The 25,084-nt window shown below is 36.3% G+C and overlaps 1 protein-coding gene and 1 non-coding gene across 2 annotated transcripts in view; both read left to right on the top strand.

The window, feature by feature from the left end:
• Window positions 1-25,084, top strand: part of UNC79 (unc-79 homolog, NALCN channel complex subunit) — a 193,454-nt gene that overhangs the window by 31,904 nt on the left and 136,466 nt on the right. The window contains exons 6-9 of the mRNA XM_034992429.1: window positions 14,595-14,659; window positions 19,140-19,228; window positions 19,859-19,899; window positions 22,731-22,759. Of these exons, the coding sequence (XP_034848320.1) occupies window positions 14,595-14,659; window positions 19,140-19,228; window positions 19,859-19,899; window positions 22,731-22,759 (224 nt within the window). The remainder of the gene's footprint in view (window positions 1-14,594; window positions 14,660-19,139; window positions 19,229-19,858; window positions 19,900-22,730; window positions 22,760-25,084) is intronic.
• On the top strand, window positions 18,083-18,189 carry LOC118002801. Its single transcript, XR_004677175.1, has one exon. It is a non-coding gene; the product is annotated as a U6 spliceosomal RNA (small nuclear RNA).

Raw genomic sequence — 25,084 nt, 5'->3', positions numbered from 1 at the left:
GTATGTTTCTAAAAATTATTCCATTTCTTCTAGGTTGTCCAGTTTGTTTGCATATGGTTGTTCACAGTAGCCTCTTATGCTCCTTTTTATTTCTGTGGTATCAGTTGTAATGTCTCCTTTTTCACTTAAAATTTTGTTGATTTGGGCCTTCCCTCTTTTTTCCTTTGGTTAGTATAGCTAAGGATTTGCCGATTTTGTTTATCTTTTCAAAGAAGCAATTCTTAGTTGGGTTAATCTTTTTTATTGGTTTTCTGTTCTTTATTTCACTTATTCTGCTCTACTCTTAATTATTTCCTTTCTTCTGCTGACTTTGGGCTCATTTTGTTCTTTTTTTTTTTTTTAAAGATTTTATTTATTTATTCATGAGAGACAGAGAGAGAGAGAGGCAGAGGGAGAAGCAGGCTCCCAAGGAGCAGAGAGCCCGATGCAGAACTCGATCCCAGGACCCTGGGATCATGACCTGAGCCAAAGGCAGACACTTAACCATCTGAGCCACCCAGGTGCCCAGGCTCATTTTGTTCTTTTTAGTTCCTTATGGTGTGGAGTTAGGTTGTTTATTTGGGATTTTTCTTGCTTCTTAATATAGTCATTTATTGCTATGAATTTCCCTCTTTGAACTGCTTTTACCACATCCCATAGGTATGTTTCCATTTTTGTTTGTCTCGGGAAACTTTTTTATTTCATCTTTAATTTCTTCTGTGATCCATTGGTTGTTCAAGAGATTGTTGTTTAATTTCTATGTGTTTGTGAATTTTCCAGTTTTCTTCTTTTTATTGACTTCTAGTTTCATGCCATTGTGGTTAGAGGAGATATGTGGTATGATTTCAGTCTTCTTGAATTTGCTAAGACTTGTTTTGTGGTCTATCTGTATATGTGTGCCCTATATATATGGTCTATCTTAGAAAATGTTCCACGTGTGCTTGAGAAGAATGTGTATTATACTGTTGTTGGATAGAATGTTCTGTTTATGTTTATCATGTTCATTTGGTCTGTAGTGTTCAAATCTGCTGTTTGTTTATTGATTCTGTCTGGGTGATCTGTCCATTGCTGAGAGTAGGTTTTCTTTATTTTTTGATTTTTCAGCAGCTTTACTATGATATATCTAGTTGTGATATTTATGTTTGTCTTTTTGGGGGATTCATAGGACTTCATGACTTGATGTCTCGAGTTTTGGGAAATTGCCAGGCATTATCTCTCTTTTGTTAGTGATAATAGTACTTTATTAAGGCATATTTTACATATAGCAAGATGCACAGGTATCAAGTATATGCCTGGATCAATTTTGACAAATGTATAATGCTCATTTAATCAATCATCACCCAGATAAAGATAATAGCATGTTTCCATCACCCCCAGAAAGTAATAGCATGACTCTTTCTAATCAGTGCTCTCTCTTCCACCTTGATGTAGTCACTGTTCCTGTTTATATATATTTCCTATATTCGTATAATTCAGGGATTCATATAAGTAGAGATCAAAGTATGTTTGTGTCTGATCAAAGATTTTGCATCTGACTTTTTCACTCACAGAATGTTACTCAGATTAATCTATGTCATTGAGGATATTAGTAGTTCTTTTAATTGCTAAGTAAGTATTCCACTCCATGAATATATCAGCTTTTTTTTTTTTCAACTCTGATATTCATGTACATTGGGTTTGTTTCAAGTTTATGGCCAATATATATGAAGCTGCTATGAACATTTTATACAAACCTTGTGTGGGCATATGCATTCATTTCTCTTGGGTATATACCTAGAAGTGTAATTGCTGGGTCATAGGGTTTATAAGAAAATTCTAAATAGCTCTGTAAAGTGTTTATGCCATTTTACATTTCATGCAATAATGTATGAAAGTTTCAGTTGCTATACACCCTTGCTAACACTTGCAACTCTCAGTGTTTTGAATTTTAGCTATTCTGGTGGGTGTGTATCTCATTGTAGTTTTAATTTGCATTTCCTGGATGATTGATGTTGAGTAGCTCTTCAAATTCTTCTTGGTCATTCAGATATCTTATTTTATGAAGTACCTGATGAAATCTTTTACATAGGCATTAATTAGATTGTTTGCCTTTTTTAAAAAATTTAAATTCAATTAGCCAACATATAGTACATCATTAGTTTTTGGTGTAGTGTTCAATGATTCATTAATTGCATATAACACCCAGTGCTCATCAGATCGTGCCCTCCTTCATGCCCATCACCCAATTACCCCATCCCCCCACCTCCCTCCCTTCTGCAACCCTTAGTTTGTTTCCTAGAGTCAAAGTCTCTCATGGTTTGTTTCCCTCTCTGATTTCTTCCCTCAGTTTTCCCTCCCTTCCCTTTTCATTTGTCTTGATGACTACAGCTTTGTAACATAGCTTGACGTCTGGAATTGTGATGTCTCCAGCTTTGCTATTCTTTTTTAAAATTACTTTGGCTATTCAGGGTCTTTTCTGGTTCCATACAAATCTTAGGATTGTTTGTTCTAGCTCTGTGAAAAACGCTAGTGGTAATTAATCCATTTAAGGTTACCAGTTTCCCTCTAAGCTCTACATTAGCTGTATCCCATGAATTTTGATTTGTTGTGTTTTCACTCTCATTCATTTAAAAATATTAAAAAATTTTTAGTGCTAGATCTTTGCCTGTGTTATTTAGGAGAATGTTGTTTAATTTCCAAATATTTGGGTTCTAGTAATTTTTTGTTTTGATTTCTACTGTAATTCATTGTAATCAGTGAATTTTTTAATACTATAAGGATGTCATACCATTTTTTTCTGATAATGCAACAAATTATCAGACAGAAATTTGACACTATTCTTGTGATTTTATCCCTAAATGTAATATGATATTTTTTTCTCTGCCTCTTTTAAAGATTTTCTCCTTATTTTTGGCATTTAGTAGTATTAATGTAGTTTCATTATGATCTGCTTAAATGTAGTGGTCTTTGTATTTATTCTGCTTGAGGTTTGTCAAGCTTCTTGAATTTGTGGTTTTATGTTCGTCATCAGTGTTGGAAAAATGTTGGGTGTTATCCTTTCCAGGTATTTATTCTGCCCCTTTCTTCTTCTCCTCTCCTCTTGGGATTTAAAACAAAATATTTGTTATTGTTTCAGAGGTCTCAGGTACTCATCTCCCACCTATGTATTTTTGGGAAAAAAAAAGTTTATCTGTGCTTTAGTTGGGTTTATATTAACCTGTCTTTAGGTTTACTAATCCTTTCTTCTGCTGTGTCCAATATTTTTTTAAAAGTCTATTTAATTATATATATGTATATTTCTGTTTGTTTGTTTATTTTTGTTTTTTGTATCCCTCTTTCTGGAACTCCAGTGACATATATGGTAGACCTTTCTTCCGTGTATCCTATGAATAATTTTTGTATTCTCCTCCCCCATTTCATCTTTCTGTGCTTCATGCTGAATCTTTTGTTTCCAAATTATCTTCCTTTTCACTAATTCTGTAACCTCCCAATTGTATTCTTAGTTTTGTTAATTGTATTTTTAAGCTCTAGAAATTCCATTTAGTGCTTTAAAAAAGAAATCCCAGTTCCTTTATGATATCTTCTAACTTGTCTTTTACTTTATAGAACATATTAGGCATAGTTATTTTAAAGTTTGTTTCTGATAATTCAATTTTCTGAATCTCTGGAAATTCTGATTTTATTGTCATTTCTTTTGTTTACTTGTCTTATATGTATATATATTTTTAATTATGTGCAAGACAATACATAAAAAAACTGTAGAGCTTATTTGAGGGTTAGAATGTTATATTTCTTTAGATAGGGTTTGCTTTTGCCTCTGGAAATTTTGAGGCTATGGACATTAGTAATCCAGGTCACCTTAATGCACCTCAAAAAAATGTATGGTCCATTCTTGAGATGATTTGAGGCTGGTCTCGGGCCCTTTGAGGGTTGGTCTGATTCTGGTTCCCTTTACTCTATGGTATGGCCTTTTGGGACCTCTGCCCACAATCTAGGGAGATTTTTAGGTATCCCATTCCTTGATTGTCCCCAAATTTCAATTTTTGTTCTCCTACTTCAAAGAGTTTGTTGAAGTCTGCTCATCTTGTGGAATTGACCGATAGAGAAATAGACAAAGGAAGAAGCATGGCCTTAAATGCCAATTTCACCTTTTGATGATTCTTTCTTTTTTGGATCATGGCCCCATAATTCTCCCATTCTGTTCTCGGTTTTTGTTTGTTTGTTTGGTTTTGCTTTTAATTTTGTCCAGTTTTCTAATTGTTCTCACTAAGACAATCAGCTTGAATTAATTTTTCTGTCATTTTTTTGGAAATGGAACCTAAACTCATTCTGTAATATTTTCAAGAGTGGAATGTCAGTCATATATATTTTTTGAGGTCAGCTATATAAGAATATCTTTCTATTTCTTCACACATGAGAGAAAACTGCTTCACTGTGAAAAATATGTAAATATTGCTTCATTGTTTTCTGGCATTTAGAATTATAGAAGACAAATCTTAGACCAGTGTTATTTGTCTATTATAGAAATCCTTTTGGTTGCTCTTAATTCTTGGAGATTTACTTATTAAAAAAACCTTTCTTATATATATATATATATTTTAAGGATTTACTTATTTATTTGAGAGAGAGAGAGAAGGGGCAGAGGGAGTGGGAGAGAGAATCTCAAGCAGACTTCACGCTAAGGAAGGGGCCCAACTCAGGGCCCGATCTCACGACCCTGAGGTCATGACCTGAGCTGAAGCCAAGCATTGGAGGCTCAATCGACTGCACCACCCAAGTGCCCCTTTCTTATATATTTTTTATATATGAGTATCTTTTTATTGACTTTTGCCTATAATATTAAGAGTGTTTTCAATCCGGAAATTCAGGTCCTTTTTCAATCTTTTAAAGGAAATTTCTCATTAATGAAATTTTAAATTATTGCTTTTTTCAAATTGTTTTGGTATGTTCCTCAGGAATATCTACAATTCATAGGTTAGATTTTCATTTTCTGTGCTATGTAGCTATTCTAACCACTATTTTCCATGTTTTTATCTTGTATATTCTTAGCTTCTCAGTTTGGTTTACTGTATAACTTACTTGACTTTTACCCCAAATCAGCTCTATTTATTGCTTTGAATTAGGTTTCTAATTTTTCTCTTTTATTTTTAGTTTAATTATACTTAACATATCTCTGTCCAAATTCATTTTTATCTCATTATTTTTTTTTAAAAGATTTTATTTATTTATTTGAGAGAGAGAGAGAATGAGAGAGAGCACATGAGAGGGGGGAGGGCCAGAGGGAGAAGCAGACTCCCTGCCGAGCAGGGAGCCCGATGCGGGACTCGATCCAGGGACTCCAGGATCATGACCTGAGCCGAAGGCAGTCGCTTAACCAACTGAGCCATCCAGGCGCCCCATTTTTATCTCATTCTGTTAGCTTCCCATCTCACCATGAATTTCTATGACTTTCTACTCCTGTTTTTATAGAGGCTATGTGTTCTCGCATCAAGTTGCAGATGCTATAACACCTATTTTGATTCATAGACTAGATAGTTTTCAGACATGTTTTCTCACAGGCATCAGTATGATATTCTTTCCTTTGAAGTATCTATTTGGTTGGCCCTTTGTTTTTTTCTTTTTAAAATCAATTTTGCTGGTCCTCTTAGTGGCCAAATGAGTCTGGACCATACCCCATAGTGATGCTGTCCTGGACCATGTAGCAGTCAGGTGAGTCTGAACCAGAATTGAAGTCCCATCAGTGGGGACCATCTTGTACCCGGCTTCCATCTCTTCATCCTGAGGGTGCAGAGGTCTGAGCCAGGCCAGGAGTGTTGGGCCTCTTTGACCAGATGCACATGTGTGTTCACCTAAGGGAACCTCATCTGTGTGAATGAGGCTGTGGCCAGGCGACTGGGCCACTGGCCACCCCTGCAGTATCAACTAGATTGTTGTGTGGCCTGATTGCTATGTTCATTCCTTATATGTGCAAAGACTTGAGCCAGGCTGCATGGGTTCCATCCTGGCTCCAGCATGACCTTGTCAAGTTACTTAAGCGTTCTATGCTGGATCTGTGACCTTTGAGGATATGGCCATGGACTTAACTCTGGAAGAGTGGCAGCAGCTTGATTCTGCTTAGAGGACTGTCTTCAGGGACATGATGCTAGAAAAAGATAGGAACCACACATCAGTGGGATACCCTGTTTCCATGTCAGATGTGATCTTCAAATTGGAGCCAGGAGAAGAGCTGTGGATGATGGCAGAAGGAACACCACCTCCAGGCTAGTCTAGGAGATGACTGGGGAATTGCTAATCAAATAGGAATACACCAAGTATATAAGGAGAGACTTCGGAATCAAGTGAACTGCATCTATGATAAAACACCTACTGAGCAGAAAGGCTATGGATACGAAGGTTTTGCAAACATATTTCATCTCATCTCATTTGCAAACATATTTTATCCCATCAAGACAAAAAACTCCATAAGCATGTCTTAGGTGGAAGGAGTTTAAAAAACTTAGATTTACTTAATTTAGAAGAAAGAACCTTTATGAACTTAGTGGAGATGAAAAATCATTCAGTTATAATTAATTTCAAATAAAGCATGACAAAATTCATACAGGTAAGAAAACCTATGAATGTGGGAATGTGTTTAGTCAGAAGTCCTATCTGATTGGACACCAGAATGTCCATCCAGGAGTCGGAATGTAATGAGTGTGGGAAAGTCCTTACTGATAATAATCCTCTACTAGACACATGAGATCTCATTCAGGTGAGAGACACTATGAATGCAAATTCTGCCAGAAAGCCTTTAGTAGAAAAATGTGCCTCATTATACACCAGAGAATTCAAACTAGAGAGAAACTCTATGAAAGTGAAAATGCCTTCAGTAGTAGTTTTTATCTTAATCAGCATGAGAAAAGTGCGTACTGGTAATAAACCCTATAAATATAATGAATGTGGGAAGCTGTCCTGTCTGTGGTGGGTTGTTACAGCAGCCCTGACAGACTAAGACATCATTACTGCATATAAACTTCAAATCATAAATTACTTTGGCAAGAAGAATTCTGAAATCTTTTTCTCTTCTGAACTTGTGTCAGTTAGGATTCCTTTGTGTTGGAAATGACACAATATTTAAAACTGATTTAACAAAAGGAAGTTTATTGGTACATATCACGGGAAAGTCCAGTATAGCTACTTAAAAGGAAGAAAAAGAGATAATTTGACAACTTGTGAAAAGACTCAATATTGAGTCTTCTGATCCATGAACATGGAGTATCTAACCATTTATTTAGGCCTTGTTTAATTTCTCTCAGCAATGCTTGCTAGTTTTCAGTGTATAGGTCTTATAGATATTTTGTTAAAGATATTTGTAGATACTTTACGGGTTTGGATGCTATTGTAAAGAATATTTAAAAATTTAATATTCTACTTGTTTATTGCCATTACATAAAAATATAATTGATATTTAAAAAATTATTTTATTATGTTATGTTAATCACCATACATTACATCATTAGTTTTTGATGTAGCGTTCCATGATTCATTGTTTGCATATAACACCCAGTGCTCCATTCAGTACATGCCCTCTTTAATACCCATCACCAGGCTAACCCATCCCCTCATCCCCCCTCCCCTCTAGAACCCACAGTTTGTTTCTCAGAGTCCATAGTCTTTCATGGTTCATCTCCCCCTCCAATTCCCCCCACTTCATTTCTCCCTTCCTAGTATCTTCTTCTTCTTCTTCTTTTTTTTTTTTTTAACATATAATGTATTATTTGTTTCAGAGGTACAGGTTTGTGATTCAACAGTCTTACACAATTCACAGCGCTCACCATGTGCTATGGTGAGTGCTGAAAATGTAATTGATTTTTGTATTTTGACTTTATATCCAGTGACCTTGCTAAACTCACTTATTAGTTTTTGTAGCTTATTTGTAAGTTTCTTAAGATATTCTGTGTACATGATTATACTCTCTTGCAAATAAATATAATTAAAATTTTTTCTTTTTCCTTACTAATTTGTATGTCTTCCTAATTTGCCTGCCTGCCTTCTTTCCTCCCTCCCTCTCTCCCTTCTTTTCTTCTTTCCTACCTATCCTCCTTCTTTTCTCTCTTTCCTTTTCTCATTGCAGTGGTTCATATTTCCAGTTCAGTGTTGAATAGGAGTGCTACAAGTGGATATCTTTGTTTTCTCCCCTAGTCTCTAGGGGGCATGTATTCAGACTTTCAGCATTAAATCTGATGTTGGTTGTAGGCTTTCCACAGATGCTTTTTATCAGAGTGGGGAAGTTCCTCTCTATTCTTAGTTTACTGAGAGTTTTTATCATGAGTGAATGTCAATTTTAGTCAAATACATTTTCTTCTATTAAGATGATCATATGACTTCTTTCCTTTATTTTGTTAATATGGTAAATTACATTGCTTTGCTTTGCATTGTGAATTCAACCTTATATTACCTGGGCTAAGTTCCATATTGTCAGCTTTATTATGTTGCCAGACTCAAGTTTGCTAGTTTTTGTTAAGTTTTCTTGCTCCTACACTTATGAGGGACATTGACCTAGTTTTCTTTTATTATAATTGTCATCTGGTTTTGTTTACAGAATGATGCTGACCTCATAAAATGAGTTGGGAAGAATTTCCTCCTGTTCTATTTTCTGAAAGAGTTTTTGTAGAATTTGTATTATTTATTCCTTAAATAATTAATAGAATTCACTGGTGAATCCATATGGACTTGGGGTTTTCTCTTTAGGAAGGTTTCACATTATCAATTCAATTTAATGTTATGGGGCGTTTAAGTTTTCAACTTTTTATTCAGTCATATTTATAATTTTGTAATCTGTTTTTTGAGGAATAAACGATTTATGCATTTTGTCTAACTTGCCAAATTTATTGGCATATCTATAGGATCTGTGGTGATGCCCTACCTTTCACTCTTGATACTGGTAATTTGTTTTTTTCTCTGTTTTTTTTTTTTTTTTTTAATTCATCAGGCTAGCTAGGTGGCTTATCAATTTTATTGGACTTTCCAAAGATCCAGCACTTGGTTTTATGATTTTTCTCTATTGGTTTCTTGTTTTCAGTTTCATTGATTTCTGCTTCTGTCTTTATTATTCCTTCTATTACCATTGAGTTTAACATGTTCTTTTTCTGTCTTACTAAGATAGAAGCATAAATTGTTTATTTTGGACTTTTTATATTATCTAATTTAATAATTTAAAGCCATAAATTTATCTTTAAGCATTGTTTAGTTTCATCCCACAAATTTGATATGCTGTGCTTTCATTGTATTTCAATACAGAATATTTTCTAATATTCCTTATGATTTTTCCTTTGATTTGTGGGTTGTTTAGGAGTGTGTTTGTTTAAGTGCACAAATATTTTTTATTTTCAAGATACTTTTTATTCATTTCTAGTTTAATTTCACTGTGGTCAGGCAATGTACTCTATGATTTCATTCCATCTAAATTTTTGAACCTTATTTTATGGACCAGAATATTGTCTCAAGACTGAGAGGATTGATGAAATTTACAACACTAATTATGGATTTATTTCTCTTTCAGTTCTGTCAGTTTTGCTTCATTTAATTTGAAACTCTATCATTAGATGCGCACATATTTATGATTGATATGTCATTTTGATGAATTGACTCATCATGAAATATTCTTCTTTATTATTGGTAATATTCTTTGTTCTGGAGTCTACTTGTCTCATATTTATGTAGACACTCCAGCTTTCTTGTAATTAGCATTATATTAGTGTGGTGTAACTTTTTCTGTTTACTCTTTTAAAAAATATTTATTTATTTGAGTAATCTCTACACCCAGTGTGGGGCTCACAACCACAAGATCAAGAGTTGTATGCTTTTCTGACTGAGCCAGCCAGGCGCCCCTCTGTTTACTTTTAACTTATCTATCTTTATATTTCAAGTGTGTTTCTCAAAGCAGCCTATATTTTGGTAATGGTTTTTGAAAAAGTTAAATCCTTTTTAACAATCTCTGCCTTTTAGACCATTTACATGCCATGTAATTATTGTTTAGGCCATTTACATTTAATGTAATTACAGATATGGTTGGGCTTACGTCTGTCATCTTACACTTGTTTTCTATTTGTCCCAATTATTCCTTGTTCATTTCTTTTTATTACCTTGTCTTCTTTTTGGTTAATTGTTTTTAGTATTCCATTTTATCTCTGTATTGAATTATTAGCTATACCATTTTAAGAAGAATTGCTCTAGGGGCGCCTGGGTGGCTCAGTTGGTTAAGCGACTGCCTTCGGCTCAGGTCATGATCCTAGAGTCCCGGGATCGAGTCCCGCATCGGGCTCCCTGCTCGGCAGGGAGTCTGCTTCTCCCTCTGACCCTCCTCCCTCTCATGCTCTCTGTATCTCATTCTCTCTGTCTCAAATAAATAAATAAAATCTTTAAAAAAAAAAAAAAAAGAAGAATTGCTCTAGGGTTTACAATATGTACCTTTAACTTCACAGTCTACCTTCAAATAATATTATACTAGTTTACATGTAATATAAGAACCCCGTGCATTTTCATTTCCTCCCTCCCATCCTTTTTTGTTCTTGTTATCAAATATTGACTTCTATATATATTATTAGTCTCACAATACATGGCTGTTCTTGTTTTAAACAGAAAATCATTTTTAACAATACGTAAATATAGGTAGAAAGTCTTTTGTGGTTATTCACATGTGCATAACTACCATGTGCAGAACTTTATGCCTTTGTGTAGGTTCTAGCTTCCATCTGATATCATTTTCCTTCAGCCTTCCTTCAACATTTCTTGTTGTGGAGCTCAGCTGGCAATGAATTCTCTTATCTTGTGTTTGTCTTCAAATAGTCTTTTATTTCATATTCATTTTTGAAGGATATTTTCACTGGGTATAGAATTATAGGTTGACAGTTTTTTTCTTTCAGCCTATTAAAGATGTCGTTCCATTGTCTTCTGGCTTGCATTGTTTGTGACGAGAAATCAGCGATCATTCTTATCTTTGTTCCCCTGTAAGTAATGTGTCTTTTTTTCCTGGTTGCTTTTAAGATTTTCTCTTTATCATGGTTTTTCATCAATTTGATTATGATGAGTTTTAGTGTGATTTTCTTTGCTTTTATTTTGCCTAAGATTCATTGAGCTTCTTGGATCTGTGGGCTTATAGTTTTTAATCAAATTTGATAAATTTTGTCATTGTTTTTTCAAATATCTCCCTCCTCCCCCTTTCGCTCCTTTTGGACTTTTAACCAGATGTGCTTTATACTGCCTAATATTTTCCCACAGCTCACTGAAGCTCTGTTTGTTTTTCTTCCAGTACTTCAGTTTTAGTAGTTTCTGCTGTTACGTCTTCTAATTCACTGATCTTTCCCTATGCATTGTCTAATCTGCTGTTAAGCCCATTCAGTGAATTTTCCATGTTCTATATCATATTTTTAATTTTAGAAATCCCATTTGGTTCTTTTATCTTTCATCTCTATTCTCATTGTGTAATGTTTTCTTTGAATATAATAGCTGTTTTTAAGTCCTTGTTTGCTAATCACCTCATCTCTATAATTTCTGGGTTTATTTCTATTGGTCAGTTTTTTTTTTTTTTTCCTGATTATGGGTAACATTTTCCTCCTTTTTCAAATATCGAATAATTTTTTACTGGATGCTGGACTTCATGAGTATTACATTATTGAGTATCTGGATTTTGTTGTCTTCCATTATAGTGTTTCAGGGTTTGTTTTGGCCGTCAAGTTACTGGTAGATCACCTTGACCCTTTTAGGGCTTGATCTTATCCTTTGTTAGGGTGAGCCTGGAATAGCCTTTTCCCTAATGTTAGTTTAGCCCTACTGCTAAGGTATGACTTCCTAGAGTCTCTACTGAATGTCCCAGGTTTTCACTGAGTTCCCTTCACTCTGGTTGGTTGGAACTTGAATATCTCTCAGGCCTGTATGAAATGTAGGAATTATTCTGCTTACAGATCCTCCATAGTTGTTCTCTATGCAGCCTATGGAATTTTGTCTTATACATGTTCTGCTTATTATAAAGCCAAAGACCTAAAAGGATTCTTAGATTTCTGGAGCTCTTTCTTTGCATAACTCCCTCTTCTTTGGTATACTACCCAGCAAATATAAGCCACCTTGCCTCTTTAAACTCCAGTTTTTGTCCCCTCAATTCAGTGAAACCACCCTACTGTGCTTATCTTTCTCCTTCCACATCCAAGATCTGGAAATTGCTTCCAGGAAGAAAGCCAGGGTGATTATAGGATTGACTGTATTGTTTCTCTTCTCTCAAGGATCATTGTCCTACAGTACATAGTCCAATTTCTGAAAACAGTTGTTTTGTATATATTTTCCAGTTTTCTAGTTGTTTATGATGGGAGGGCAAGTCTAATACCAGTTACCTTGTTGTAGTTGGAAGCAGATTTATTGTCTGCCATATTTTTACATTATATATATTTTTTGTTTTTATTTTTAAATGAAGGGAGCTCTATTGTGACTATATTTGCCATATGGTAAGATATGTAGATTGATCCTATATCTGAATCAATTGTAGTGATTTTCCCAATTACAAATACCTGTTCTCTACCCTTAAAGATTTTGATTTGGCAGATTTAACATGAGTTTCAGGTATCATATTTTTGAAATCTTGACAAGTGATTTTTTGATACATAAGAAAAGCTAAGAACCCTTCTTCTGGTAAGTTTAAATCTAGTGTGACTTTAGTGAACTAATGAGGTATCCTACAATCTATTCTTAACTCAGTGACATTCTGTAAAAATGAAATAAAATATTAGAGGACTAGGACCTCCTGGATATCCCCATCATCTACATATAAAGCATTAATTTCTGGCAAAGCAGGAGACTTTAGAGCCCTGATCAAGAGCTATGGCTGTTGTACATTCTTATTTCCTTGTGCCTTTGCCATAGCAGTTGTTATATATCTTGAATATTACTTCTATCTATAAGTGTCAAGACTTCTTAATATTTATAAAGTGATCTGCAAATATTCTCATAATACAGGGATTCAGTAATGGTTAGCAGATTTTGTCTTGTGTGCCAACTCTGTTTTATTAGTGGTAACTTTCTGGAGCTCTGTGTTGAGAAGGATTCTAAGGTCAGTTCTGGACTCAGCAGGAAGGAATGCTCTTATGGATTAGTGATATCTGTCATGAGTTTGGAATTGGAGGAAAGAGACTCATGTCCCATGTATTTGCAATTCCTATACCGGTTAAAGGCAGTCTTTTTTTCTAGGTTTCTCTAATTACACAAGAAAACTTGTTGCTACTCTCTATATTCATCTTGACTTTTCCACATATAGGAAACATTTTATAGTTATGGAATGCCTGTATTCAAATTATTTCTTCATTTATCCATTCCTTACTGATTTCTCTAAAAATATAATCTCTAAAAATTCTCTCTAAAATACATAATCTCTAAAAATATAATCAATATGATAGTGTGTTTTTAGAGTAGTGGTTTTTGGTCTGTACTTCTCGTCTTCTTTTAAAATAAATTGACCCATTGTGTATTTTTTAAAGTCAATGGCTCTATTGGCCTTATTTTCCTAAATTTCAAATCAGACACATAATCTTATATCTGGTCTAACCATAGGCTAAAAGATTTGAAGTTCGAACACCCCTGGACAGAAAACTTTATATGGCCTAGGATATTAATAATAAATGTTTTTGAATTATAATTGGACATATAACTAAGTAAGAATATCCTCTCATTTGCAAATTCTAGTATATTAGGCCAGTCATAGTCCTATAAGATTAGAATTTGGCAATTTAGAAAATTTTCCTACTTTCAAACATGTAATTTTATTGCATTTTTAAATGATGGAGTATTGTTAGCTAAGTGCTTTGGACTACTGAATCATCTAAATGAGGATAATTACTTGTGTGACTTTTATTCTGATCTATCCCAGATCCCTTGGTCTTGTCCTCATTCTGTGTGCATACTATGTTAAGGAGAGGGTATTAGCAAATTAGCAGAGGTTAGTCTGTGGGTCACAGTCTGTGGTGTGAGAGATATATTTCATTTGGGCAAGAAATTCATCTTTCCAGTCTCCACATTTGATGAGAATGGGACGGGACATGGAATAGTGGCAGTTACCTTACCATTCATTTCAGTTATTATGAGTTTGAAATACTTCTTGGATCCAGAAATCTAGGATGTTCAGCTTAGTATGTACTACAATGAAAAGAGCACTGTTGAGAACCAAGAGATAGGGGTTCTTGTCTCAGCTTGTCATTTACTAACTCTGTGACCATAATGAGCTACTTAACCTTTGTAACTTTCACTTACTCATATATGAAATGAGATTAATAATCTGCTGTACCTATTCTGCAGAGTTGTTGGCAGGATGAAGTGAAACCATAGATATGTAAAAACGTTGCACAACTTTCTAATAGTATATCATTGCAAGGTAATATTATGGTACTGTGTATGCCACCTTATACTAGCTTGTCTCTGCCCGTGGGAAAATAGATGGAGCTGTGATATCTTTGTTCAATTTTTAAATTTGTCATAGATTTAAAAAATGATTATCTTAGGAAGCCTGATGATGGTTCTACTTAGGAAGAAGAAACCTAGTGTAATATCTGCTACACTTTTAGTAGGGCACTAATAACTTCAATGAGGAGTATTCATCAGCTATTCTTGCTTTACAGCTTGGAATCCAATCCACTGCCAGCACATTGAATGCCACAACGCAATTAACAAGCCAGCTGTGAAGGTACTGTTTTATTAGACCTGGTGCCATATTGTATTGTCAGTGGTCAGGAACAAATTGCTGAATGTAATGGGGAAGATTGCATCCTTCTCTGTAAAGCAGAGGCCTGTGCTCTGTAGTAAACTCAAGGACCTCCATGTTCAATCTGATTGTACTTTGGTGGATTGGTTCAGGACAGAGAAATGAATAGTGGTGACTGAAGGTTTGGCTGTGAGTTCATGGTCAAGTGCTGTGTAGCAATGAGAATTATCAGAATAATCCTGGTAAAACACGTAGTCCTTACTTGGCTTCTATCTGAGTTAATAAACTCAGGGAAATGTACTTTGCCTCTGTTTCACTCATTTCAGATTATGAGTGTTTAGTATATGACTGCGAAATCAAGAGTCATATGACCAAAATAGATAAAATTGTTAAGTCTTGGCTGAGATCACAGATAATCACTTAACCAAGATGACTGAGAGGTAGTTGGGCAGCGAACACATGGAAAGGTATGTTAGAGGTAAGGGAACAGTGGTTTAGAGAGGCCAAGACACTTTCCTAAGTCAGAACCAGGTACCTTGACTCTCAGCCTTATTCTTTTTCTACCATCACAAATTTCCCTGTCTTGTTACAACCCTGAATTTTTAAATTTGAATGTTAAGAAAAATGATCACACCTTTTAACAAAATTACTTATGGTATATTTGTTGGATACAATACTTGGCTGGAGAGACCTGTGCCTGGATTTGCAAAGATTAATTTTTTATACTGTGAAGAGTGAGAGTTATGCCAAGTCATTAGAGTTCACAGATACTTTTTAGAACCTAGTGTCCTGGGAGTTTGCCTCCCTTCTTCTATAGACAGGAAGACTACCAAATACCAAAGATTACCAAATAACAGATACATAATAGTATCATTTTATAGAAACAGAGTAGAAGAGGTAAAATGAGATATAAGAAATATAAATATAAATCCCAAAATGTGTTTCATATACCAGAAATGTCAGAGGAGTGCCAATAATAACATTGTCATCCAGATGTATCTTACTAGCAGAGGACCTTTTTGTATTATTATGTTTCATCTCTGCTTTTGATAAAGGCAAATTGAATAAATTTATGTTGAGAAAGAGCAAGTGAGGGTAACCCACCAGTGGAGGCAGAGTCTCACCCATTCAGCTATGAGCACCCCTCCTCTGAACTTCCACAGACATTTGGGATTCAAAGGTACTTTTCTTTGGTGCGAGGACATTTTGAGCTATACACATGTTGCGTTCATATATTATCCATGGTTTTTAGCTTAATTCTTCAGGTGGTGAGAATTGTGCAGCTCTCTTACTTTAGTTTCTTTATCTGTCCTTTCCTCTTTCTGCTTATGTTACAATGCCCTCTTTTGGTTCACTCAGACATCAGCAGAAAAGGGAGGTACTTTTTGTTTGATTTTTCTACTTATTTTATTTTATTTTATTTTTTTAAGATTTTATTTATTTATTTGACACAGAGAGAGAAAGCACAAGTAAGCAGAGAGGCAGGCAGAGAGAGAGGGAGAAGCAGGCTCTCCACCGAGCAGGAGCCGGACGTGGGGCTCGATCCCAGGACCCTGGGATCATGACCCGAGCCGAAAGCAGCCGCTTAACCGACTGAGCCACCCAGGCGCCCCTTTTTTCTTTGATCTTATGTCAGGCTGCATTCTCAGGAGTCCTCTGACTTCATGATTAGTAATGATTTTTGGTTTTCCACTCCCAAAAGTCATCACAAATTAGATTTTCTCCCTCTCTTCTAGGCAAACAGCTTAGTCCACCCCTCTGACTGGGCTTTGCTCTGCTTATAGGCCGTTCCCTGTAGCCAGTCCTGCAGGACAGGCCAAACCATCCTACTTTCTGTCTCATTTTTAGGTGAGGTGAAATTCACAATAACGTAAGTTTAATCATTTTAAAGTGAATGATTCAATGGCATTTAGCATATTCACAATGCTGTGCGACCACCACCTCTATCTAGTTCCTAAACATTTTTATTAGCACCCCCACAAATTTTATTTTCTGAACTCCAGCGTTCCTAAAGAGTTTTCTTTTGTATTTTTACTCTGCTTCCCTGGAAAGGTAACATTCTTGTTAGTGCTTCCTGTGCTGGGCCTGTTTTTGCAGAACAACAGATCTGGCTCAGTATTGTTTTTTCATTGCAATATGAGCACTCCCCAAACCCAGGTAGGTATGACTATGTGACATATAGGTTGAGGGCACCCAACATCCAGATACTTACAGAATAATGTTAAATGAAAAGGAAGTCATCCTTTATAGTATGATGCCAGTTTAATTTAAAAATCACATATATGTATATTTATATTCGTATTCATGCTCATCAGAATGTTATTAGTGGTTGCATTGAGATGGCGGGTTAATGAATTTCTCCATTTTCCTAAGCCTCTACATTGGGCATAATTATATTTATAAATGGAAAATAACTATTTTTTTAATGCAGCAGTCAGATATGAACATGTTAATATAGATGTAAACTGACTTGTTCAGAGTAAAGACAGTTGACCTTAATGTCCACAAATGTTATGGGTCATGTGAACTAATTCATTTAACATGTCAGAGGTCACCTAGTTAATCTATAATGATTATAGTTCGGACATCATAGGAGTTTTTCCCTTTGAGTGGAATGAAAAATATCTTTACCTGATGGGAGTATCAATAACTCATTAGAAATGAAAGTGAAGTAACTATATTGAAGAACAGGTCTATGTTGGACACATGGGAAAGACTCAGGGAAAATGGATTTATCCTCACAAAAAGCGTACTGTCTCCATATTTGTGAACTTTTACCACTAGGCAGTCATGATTTGCCAAATAGAAAAGTATTATCTATGTTTGTTGCAATACACTGCAAAAACGTACTTTTTTAGGCAAGAGCCAAAAGCTGCGACAGGATTCAAAATGAAAAGGTGTTAGAATTAGAGTTCATTATATTACACTCTGCTTTTGGTTTTATTTGGTTCTGTTTGCAGATCAATTTATGAAATACTTTAGAGCTCAGATAATTATCTAACACAGGAGTCAGCAAACTATGGCCCACAGCCAAATCTGGCCTGCTGACTGTTTTGTAAATAAAGTTTTATTGGAACACAGCTGTGCTCACTTGTTTACGTATTGTCTATGGCTGCTTTCATGGTACAACAGCAGAGTTGAGTAGTTGTGACAGAGAACATATGTTCCACAAAGCCTGAACTATTTACTTTCTGGTCATTTACAGAAAGTTTGCTAGCCCCTCATGTAACACACCAAAAAGTAGTTATTCATTGCATCAAAGGAAGCTTGAAACTTATCTAAGGAAAATTTTCACACTGGGCCTTTAGCATGAGGGAATATATAATTTATAGATTTTGATGGTATAACGATTGAAATTAAGGAATTCCAACTCTTGTTCCCCCATCATTGAAACTCTTCAGGGTTGTCCTTGCTCAGCAGCACATATACTAAAATTGGAATGATACAGAGAAGATCCATAGGGCCCCTGCACAAGGTTGACACGTGAAACTCTTCAGGGTTTTAACTTTAAATGACAGGCTGTTTGGGTTACAAGTTTGGTTCATTTTTTCTCCCTAATCAGTAAAAACACCTAAGGAAAAGGCAGAGTGGAGTTCTAGAAGAATCTGTGTCCTAGGCATATTAACTGCACAATCAGCTGTAGCATAGATTGATTATTTCTTGAAGGACGGGAACAGAATTCAGAATGACTTTGCTAACTCATTGAAATTTAACCTGATGCAATGTACAAGATTTAGCTAGTTGTGTTCACTTGATTTTAAACATCCAGATATTTGAAATATCCTGATGATCAACAGCAAAGCGAACACTTTTCATCTCTGTGCCTTGGCTAATGAAAACTCAGCCATAACTAATCCAAAATTGAATAGGGCACGGCAGGGTTAAATGAACCACAAGTCATATGTGGAAGGAAAAAATGCCTGAAAATGTGACATTGGATGATTGATATAGAACTTAGATTCCAGAGTAAGAAAAGCAAATCACTTAGTGTTAGATTTCACGTGAAATTTTTTGAATTGAGGTTTCTTTTAAGAAGGAAAATGCTCTACTGCCAGAATTTTGGTAACAATTATGATTTTTCAATTTTAATATATTTTCCTCTTCCTAAAGAGAGATTGCTGTGTTTACCACTTTCAAACAGGAATGAATGTGTGAGGCAATTCCAGCCACTGTTGAACAAGATTTTTTCTCTTTGTGGAATGAGGGTGGATTTGTTGACCCTATTTGTTACTTAATTGCAGATAACAGGAGAAATGAAAAACCACAATAGGCACACTTAAGTCCAGTGTGGACTCATCAGCCAGTGCAAGAAAAGCAGCTATAGGTTAAGTAGGTTTTACTAAAAAATACTTATTCCACTTTGCTTTTGAAAATTTGTCACAATCAAAACCTTTGCGTTCTCAATACAGGGGATGTGATAAACAGGACAGGAGAGTTCATTCTGCCTTTTCATGTGTTTCAGATGTGTATAGATCCTTCCCTGTCAGTAGCTCTGGGGGATAAACCACCCCCATTGTATCTCTGTGAAGAATGCAGCCAGAGGATCGCAGGGTAGGTATATGAATCCTCCAAGAAAGGGAAATAGGGCCACAACAGAAGATAAGAAAAATTAGTTGTACTTAAATTGGTTACATTACTCACATTTCCCACTAGCCCTTTTGGTTTTGAAAGGTTACTTTGTCAGATATTTGACATATAGCAAACTTTCATTTGGGAGATTTCAGCTTTGAGAATTTGCAGTATTTCTCTCCATGCGATAAGAGAAAGCAATTCCATGTAATAAAACAGCTCCAATTTTCAAATGACCCTGCTAAAAAAGGCCACAGAGAAAAATGAAAGAAAACCATGGCTTTCAAACATGACGTGTAATTCAAATGGGTTCTCTCTGCTTGTTAGTTTCATAGAATCACACTCAGTGTTGTACAAATCATGCTGTACTTTGGTTCGCTTAATTAGCATCTGGAAAGTATCACTTAAAGATAACTGAATATGATGAAATGCCTATAATTTATAATTTAGCTGAAATGCATTAGACATTTTAAAAGTTTATTATGATAGTGCTCTTAATTACATTTCCTTTCTATTGAAAGCCTTCTAGCAATAGCATGCAGCTTATAAACATTCATGTGGAAGGGTAACATTGCAAAGAAGCTCAAAAATGAATTTTGTTTTTCTTTATAGGGACCACAGTGAATGGTTGATTGATGTTCTTCTGCCACAAGGTATGGTTTACTTCAGAAAGGATGAATAATAAGTGATCATGACTAACCGTGTGGTTGGTTTGTCTCCTTTTGTACTGTATTATTTTACAAAGATAGTAACCAAAGTATTACATTCTATGAATAGTCATTGATATGAAGCATTATATCAGTGTCTTGCTTATACCCACACATTTGGAAGGAAGAGGTATCATCTCAACCAAAATTAAGAGTAGATGTTGGAATTAGGATTCTGTATGATGGAAGCCTTGCTGAATTATGTCTTAAGAGATTTTCTGTATATATAACAGGCATTGCCAATGAATGGTGTTTGCTGTGCCAGGTCAGAAAGAGAATAGAGAACATGAGCGGGAAGAACACTGAATAATAGGTCTTTCTCCTACCACTACTAATAGCTCTGTGTTTTAGGGAAAATCATTTAATTTTTTGGAGGCTCAGTCTCTCCAGTAAAATGGGTATAAAGTATATGGGACTCATCTCAATGAAAAGATGGGATGGTGTGATGCTCGTAGTTTGTTAGAGTTCTGAAAGCTATGTCGGATAAGTTGGCGGGTCCCAGACAGAGCATTCCTTTACCCATCTGGAAGCAGATATTCTGGCCGCTTAATTGGAGGCTGAAGTGACCAGGGGAAGTATTCAGGAAAGCAGAGGAAAGATGAAGGTGAGAGAAGCTGGGGACGTACTGGGCAAAGTTCAGGCACACAGGAGGAACCTGATATATGACTTCAGAGATAGATAATAAAAGAAGACTTTCTACGAAAGGCCATATTTAAAAAGAAATGTAAAAACCTTATGTTAACTAAATTCTGTGAACATTAAAAAAATGTAAGGCAATTTTCTTGATGATAATTACACTCTTTGTAGTCCTAACTTTTTAAAAAAATATTTTATTTATTTATTTGAGAAAGAGAGAGAGAGAACACATGAGCAGGGAGGAGGGGCAGAGGGAGAGGGAGAAGCAGACTCCCCACTGAGCAGGGAGCCCGATGACTCGGGGCTGGATCCCAGGACCCTGAGATCGTGACTTGAGCTGAAGGCAGACACTTAACCAACTGAGCCACCCAGGCCTCCCCAGTGGTCTAACTTTTAGTATTAGGTCATCTCAACCTTAAGAAATAAATTAGTTTAGTGAGTGCTTTCCATCTGTAAAATGGATCAGTAATGTCAGCCTCTAGATCCTTCAAAGAGTCATTCTGAAAAATTTCATAAGAATATCTGTAAAAAGATCTAGGCTTATATGGGTAAAGGTAAATTTTTCCCCCTTAAATTAGGCTACCCTGTTAATGAACTTCCAGTGTTCTGAGGTGAAGCCCATAGTCAGGTTCTAAACTACATTTTATTTTATTTTTTAAAAGATTTTATTTATTTATGTGAGAAAGAGAGAATGAGAGAGAGAGAGAGAGAGCGTGAGAGGGGGGAGGGTCAGAGGGAGAAGCAGACTCCCTGCTGAGCAGGGATTCCGATGCGGGACTCGATCCTGGGACCCCAGGATCATGACCTGAACCGAAGTCAGTCACTTAACCAACTGAGCCACCCAGGCACCCCTAAGCTACATTTTAAAATATCAGATATGTTGCTGAATTCTGGTCACCTTCTCCAGATGATGTTCATCTCTGGAAGAAAACTTACAGTAACTTTTAATTATTTCTCTAGAGATGTGACACTAACCTCAGGTTAAGACAAACTCTAAGATATCAAACTGTTAAATGACCATTAATTATACAAAACCAGAGTTTTAAAATTCTTTGATTTGGCATCCACTAATTCATAATTTCCAGATACTTTGGGAGACCTTTACCTTTGACCTTTTTAATAAATTGTAACATAGACTATACTGTAAGTATGCGTTAGTTCGTTTTTTGAACACTTACTATTTCAGGGGGAATGTTAACATATTCTTGGAAAAATTATTTTCAGGTACTCTCCAGCGTCAGTTTTCATGGAAATACTTGGTATGCCCACTAAAAAGCGTATGTATCCATTTGTTAAGGTCAATCCTGAAGTAGACCATAGTTTGACAGCCTTACTCCAACTGGCCAGTTGGGTTTGAAAATTGCTTTCTCTGAAATGAGCATGCAGCTGGTTTTACACTAGTTAAGGACTGATATAAATCAATAGTTCAAGTCTGAGTAATCCAAATTAGTAAGTTTTTTCTACAGTTTTGAAATAGCAAATCATCTCCATGGTGAAGCTCTAAATATATCACATCAACTCAGTGTCATGGTGTAACAGAAGAGCAATAAACAGGGAATCCAGAGGCATTATCTTGAAATCTGCCTTTGATAGCCTGTGTGATGCTCGAGAAGTCATGCAAAGGGGCACCTGGGTGGCTTAGTCGGTTAAGTGTCTGCCTTAGGCTCAGGTCATGATCCCAGGGTCCTGGGATCAAAGAGTCCTGCATCAGACTCCTTGCTCAGCAGGGAGCCTGCTTCTCCCTCTGCCTGCAGCTCTCCCTGCTTGTGCTCTCTCTCTCTCTCTCTGGCAAATAAATAAATAAAATCTTTTAAAAAAAAGTCATACAAATCTCAATTTTGTTCTGTCAAACAAGGAGATGAGATTAATGTTATTTTGCTTTGGTTTTGACATGATCTGAATTCTAAGTCATGTCCCAGGAGGTTGAATTACTTGTAAGAACAGGTGAAGTATTTGTAGCATGCAGGTGTTCCTGACCTCATCAAACATAGGTAGATGACCATTAATAAGACAGGAGAGAAGCTATTTGGGCTAAGTCTAGAGGTTGTGTTACTAAGCTTGTTTTTACCCCCTTTGTGGCTGCCCTTATTTAAAATGGGCTGTCTTTCTTTGTTGATATGTTGTGTACCTTCCCCTTACAGCTGAAATATCTGCTATATGTCAGAAGAAGGTAAGAGCAAACCATCTGTGTGGTGGGGCATGATTTGCTGTGTGTATGTAAATTTATTCATTGACATCTGCCTCATTTCTGCCCCCTGGTTTCCCAGTATGTACATGTCACTGTATTCGCGAAGGGGGAAAAGAGGTAATTTAGCATGCAAGATTGCTGTGTCTGAATGGTCTCTGTTTTCATTTCTGCTTTTGCTCACCCATCTTATGCACAGTGTTTTTGATAAGTAATCTGAAATGAAAGCATATGTGTGACTCTTAATTACAAAAAGCTTTGAATGACCATGCAGGGCATGCAACATAACTTTGGTAAAGGATGTATCTTGTATGCTCAAAAATCTTTCTTGTTTGAAGTAGAGGGTAAATAGTTCGATACATGTGTGTCAAACATACTCAGACTGACTATGTATGGCAAATATTCATGTATATGTAAGCTGAAATGTATCTCTAGTTAAAGATTCCACCTTCAGATTTCCTTTAGCCACTTTTCATGACAGTTTACCTAAGCCATTTCCATCCTCTTTTCTTGTTCTAGTTGTTGAAAAGTACTAGACAAGGTAGTGTGGTGCCATACAAAGAACTTTGGGTTAGTTGGTTGAAACATTTGGTTTCTGGCCCGCTCTGTCCCCGTCTACCTATGAGACCATATACAAGTCATTTAAACGTTTTAGGACTTGGTCGTGAGTGCATACAGTCAACTGGTGGGTAGTCTAGGGGTTGGCTGGTCCCAGATGACCTCACTCCCATGTCTGGGGCCATAGCTGGGACAGCTGGAATGACACCTGGATAACAGGGGTGTCTGGCTCTCCCTCTTGCCATTTGGGGTCTCATCCTCCAGGGGGCGAGGCTGGATTTGTTCACAAGGCAGCAGTGTTTGGAGTGAATGAGATTTACTGAATTGCAAGGCCTTTTGAGACTGAAGCTCCTAAGTCACATGACTTCTGCTGCATTCCACAGGTCAAAGCAAGTCCCCAGGCCAGCCCAGATTCAAGGAGAGGGGAAATAGACTTCTCCCCTTTATAGAAGGAGTGACAAGAATTCTGTGGTCACATTTAATCTATCATCATCCACCCTCTGGCCATAATTACTTACATTTCTTCCACATGTAAAATACTTCCACCACCTTACAAAGCCTCCTATAGTCGTAAATCTATTTATGGCTTCAGTTCATCATCCTGTGTCCTGCATATGGTCTGGTCCCTGATGAAACTCCTTGGGTGCAAATTCTCTTGATCCAGAGACTGTGAACTAAAAAGACAAGTTATCTGCCCCCTTCCCCGCCACACCCTACACATGATGGTCAGATAGGGACAGGATAAGAACCGTGGACCTCCGTTCAGAAGAAAGGGAAGCACATTGCTGTCAGCAGATGATAGCAGTTCCAGCCATGAACACGTCAATGGTTCTTCGTGTCCAGGGACGGCGAATGTACCTTGACTGGGATCTGGCTCTACTTCCTGGGAGTAGTTCCCTAATCCATTGTTGTTCTCCTGAATTCTTTGCTCTACTCTCTGAGACATCTTTCTTTTCCAAGAAGAAATAGTCCAATGTTCCAGCTGAGGGACTATCTTAGCTTGTCCCCTGCATGTAGTCCCATAGACTTCCTTTCATGTTGAACCGTGTCTGTCCCCTTTAGTCTAAGTTGGTGGCCCTTTTGTTAGTAAGACTTACTGTAAAACTCTGGGTTTTCAGTAAATCTCATTGGAGTTCAGTGCCCCCAAAGCCACATCTGTAATTCTTTTGGGGACAGTCCTTTCTATACTTTGGGCGTTTCGGTCTACCCTTAAAATTACTAGAAGCTCTGTTCTAGCTGAAAGGCTCAACGAGGCATCACCTTCTATCCTTCTGAAGTTTTAGCAAAGGATCGTGCAGCCAGTCAGCATACTTTTGATTTTTATCCTGAGGCTATTTCCTACTTTGAAAATCGTTTATAAGCCAGAGAGACAAGGGTGAGAAACAGTTTTATATTCTGAATGAGCATGTCTTTGCTGTAGTGGTATAACCTAATATATTTGACACCATAGTGGATCCTTTTTTAAACACTGCCCTTTTTATGGCAAAAATATTTTAGTAATAAGCTTCGACTTAGCACGTTTTTATTATCCTTTAATAGATGTTGTATTTTATATTTGGAGAACATTCATTAAGTTCACAATGGTTCAGAATTGTTTGAGCTTGCTTTGGGTACAGTTTGTGTCGGCCTCTTTTGAAGGACATATTCCTACATTCAAACAGTGCGTTTGAAATAAGCATCAAACTTGTAAAGGCAAAGAGACAGACTTTGATTTATTTCAGTTCTGTCATTCTATGAGCCAGGTTGGAGTTA

This window comes from Mirounga leonina, unplaced genomic scaffold (genome assembly GCF_011800145.1).
Source record: "Mirounga leonina isolate KUSES-001 unplaced genomic scaffold, KU_Mleo_1.0 Mir_82, whole genome shotgun sequence".
Taxonomy (NCBI): domain Eukaryota; kingdom Metazoa; phylum Chordata; class Mammalia; order Carnivora; family Phocidae; genus Mirounga; species Mirounga leonina.
Note: the sequence above shows the minus strand (reverse complement) of the source record. Positions and strands in the feature narration are given on the sequence as shown.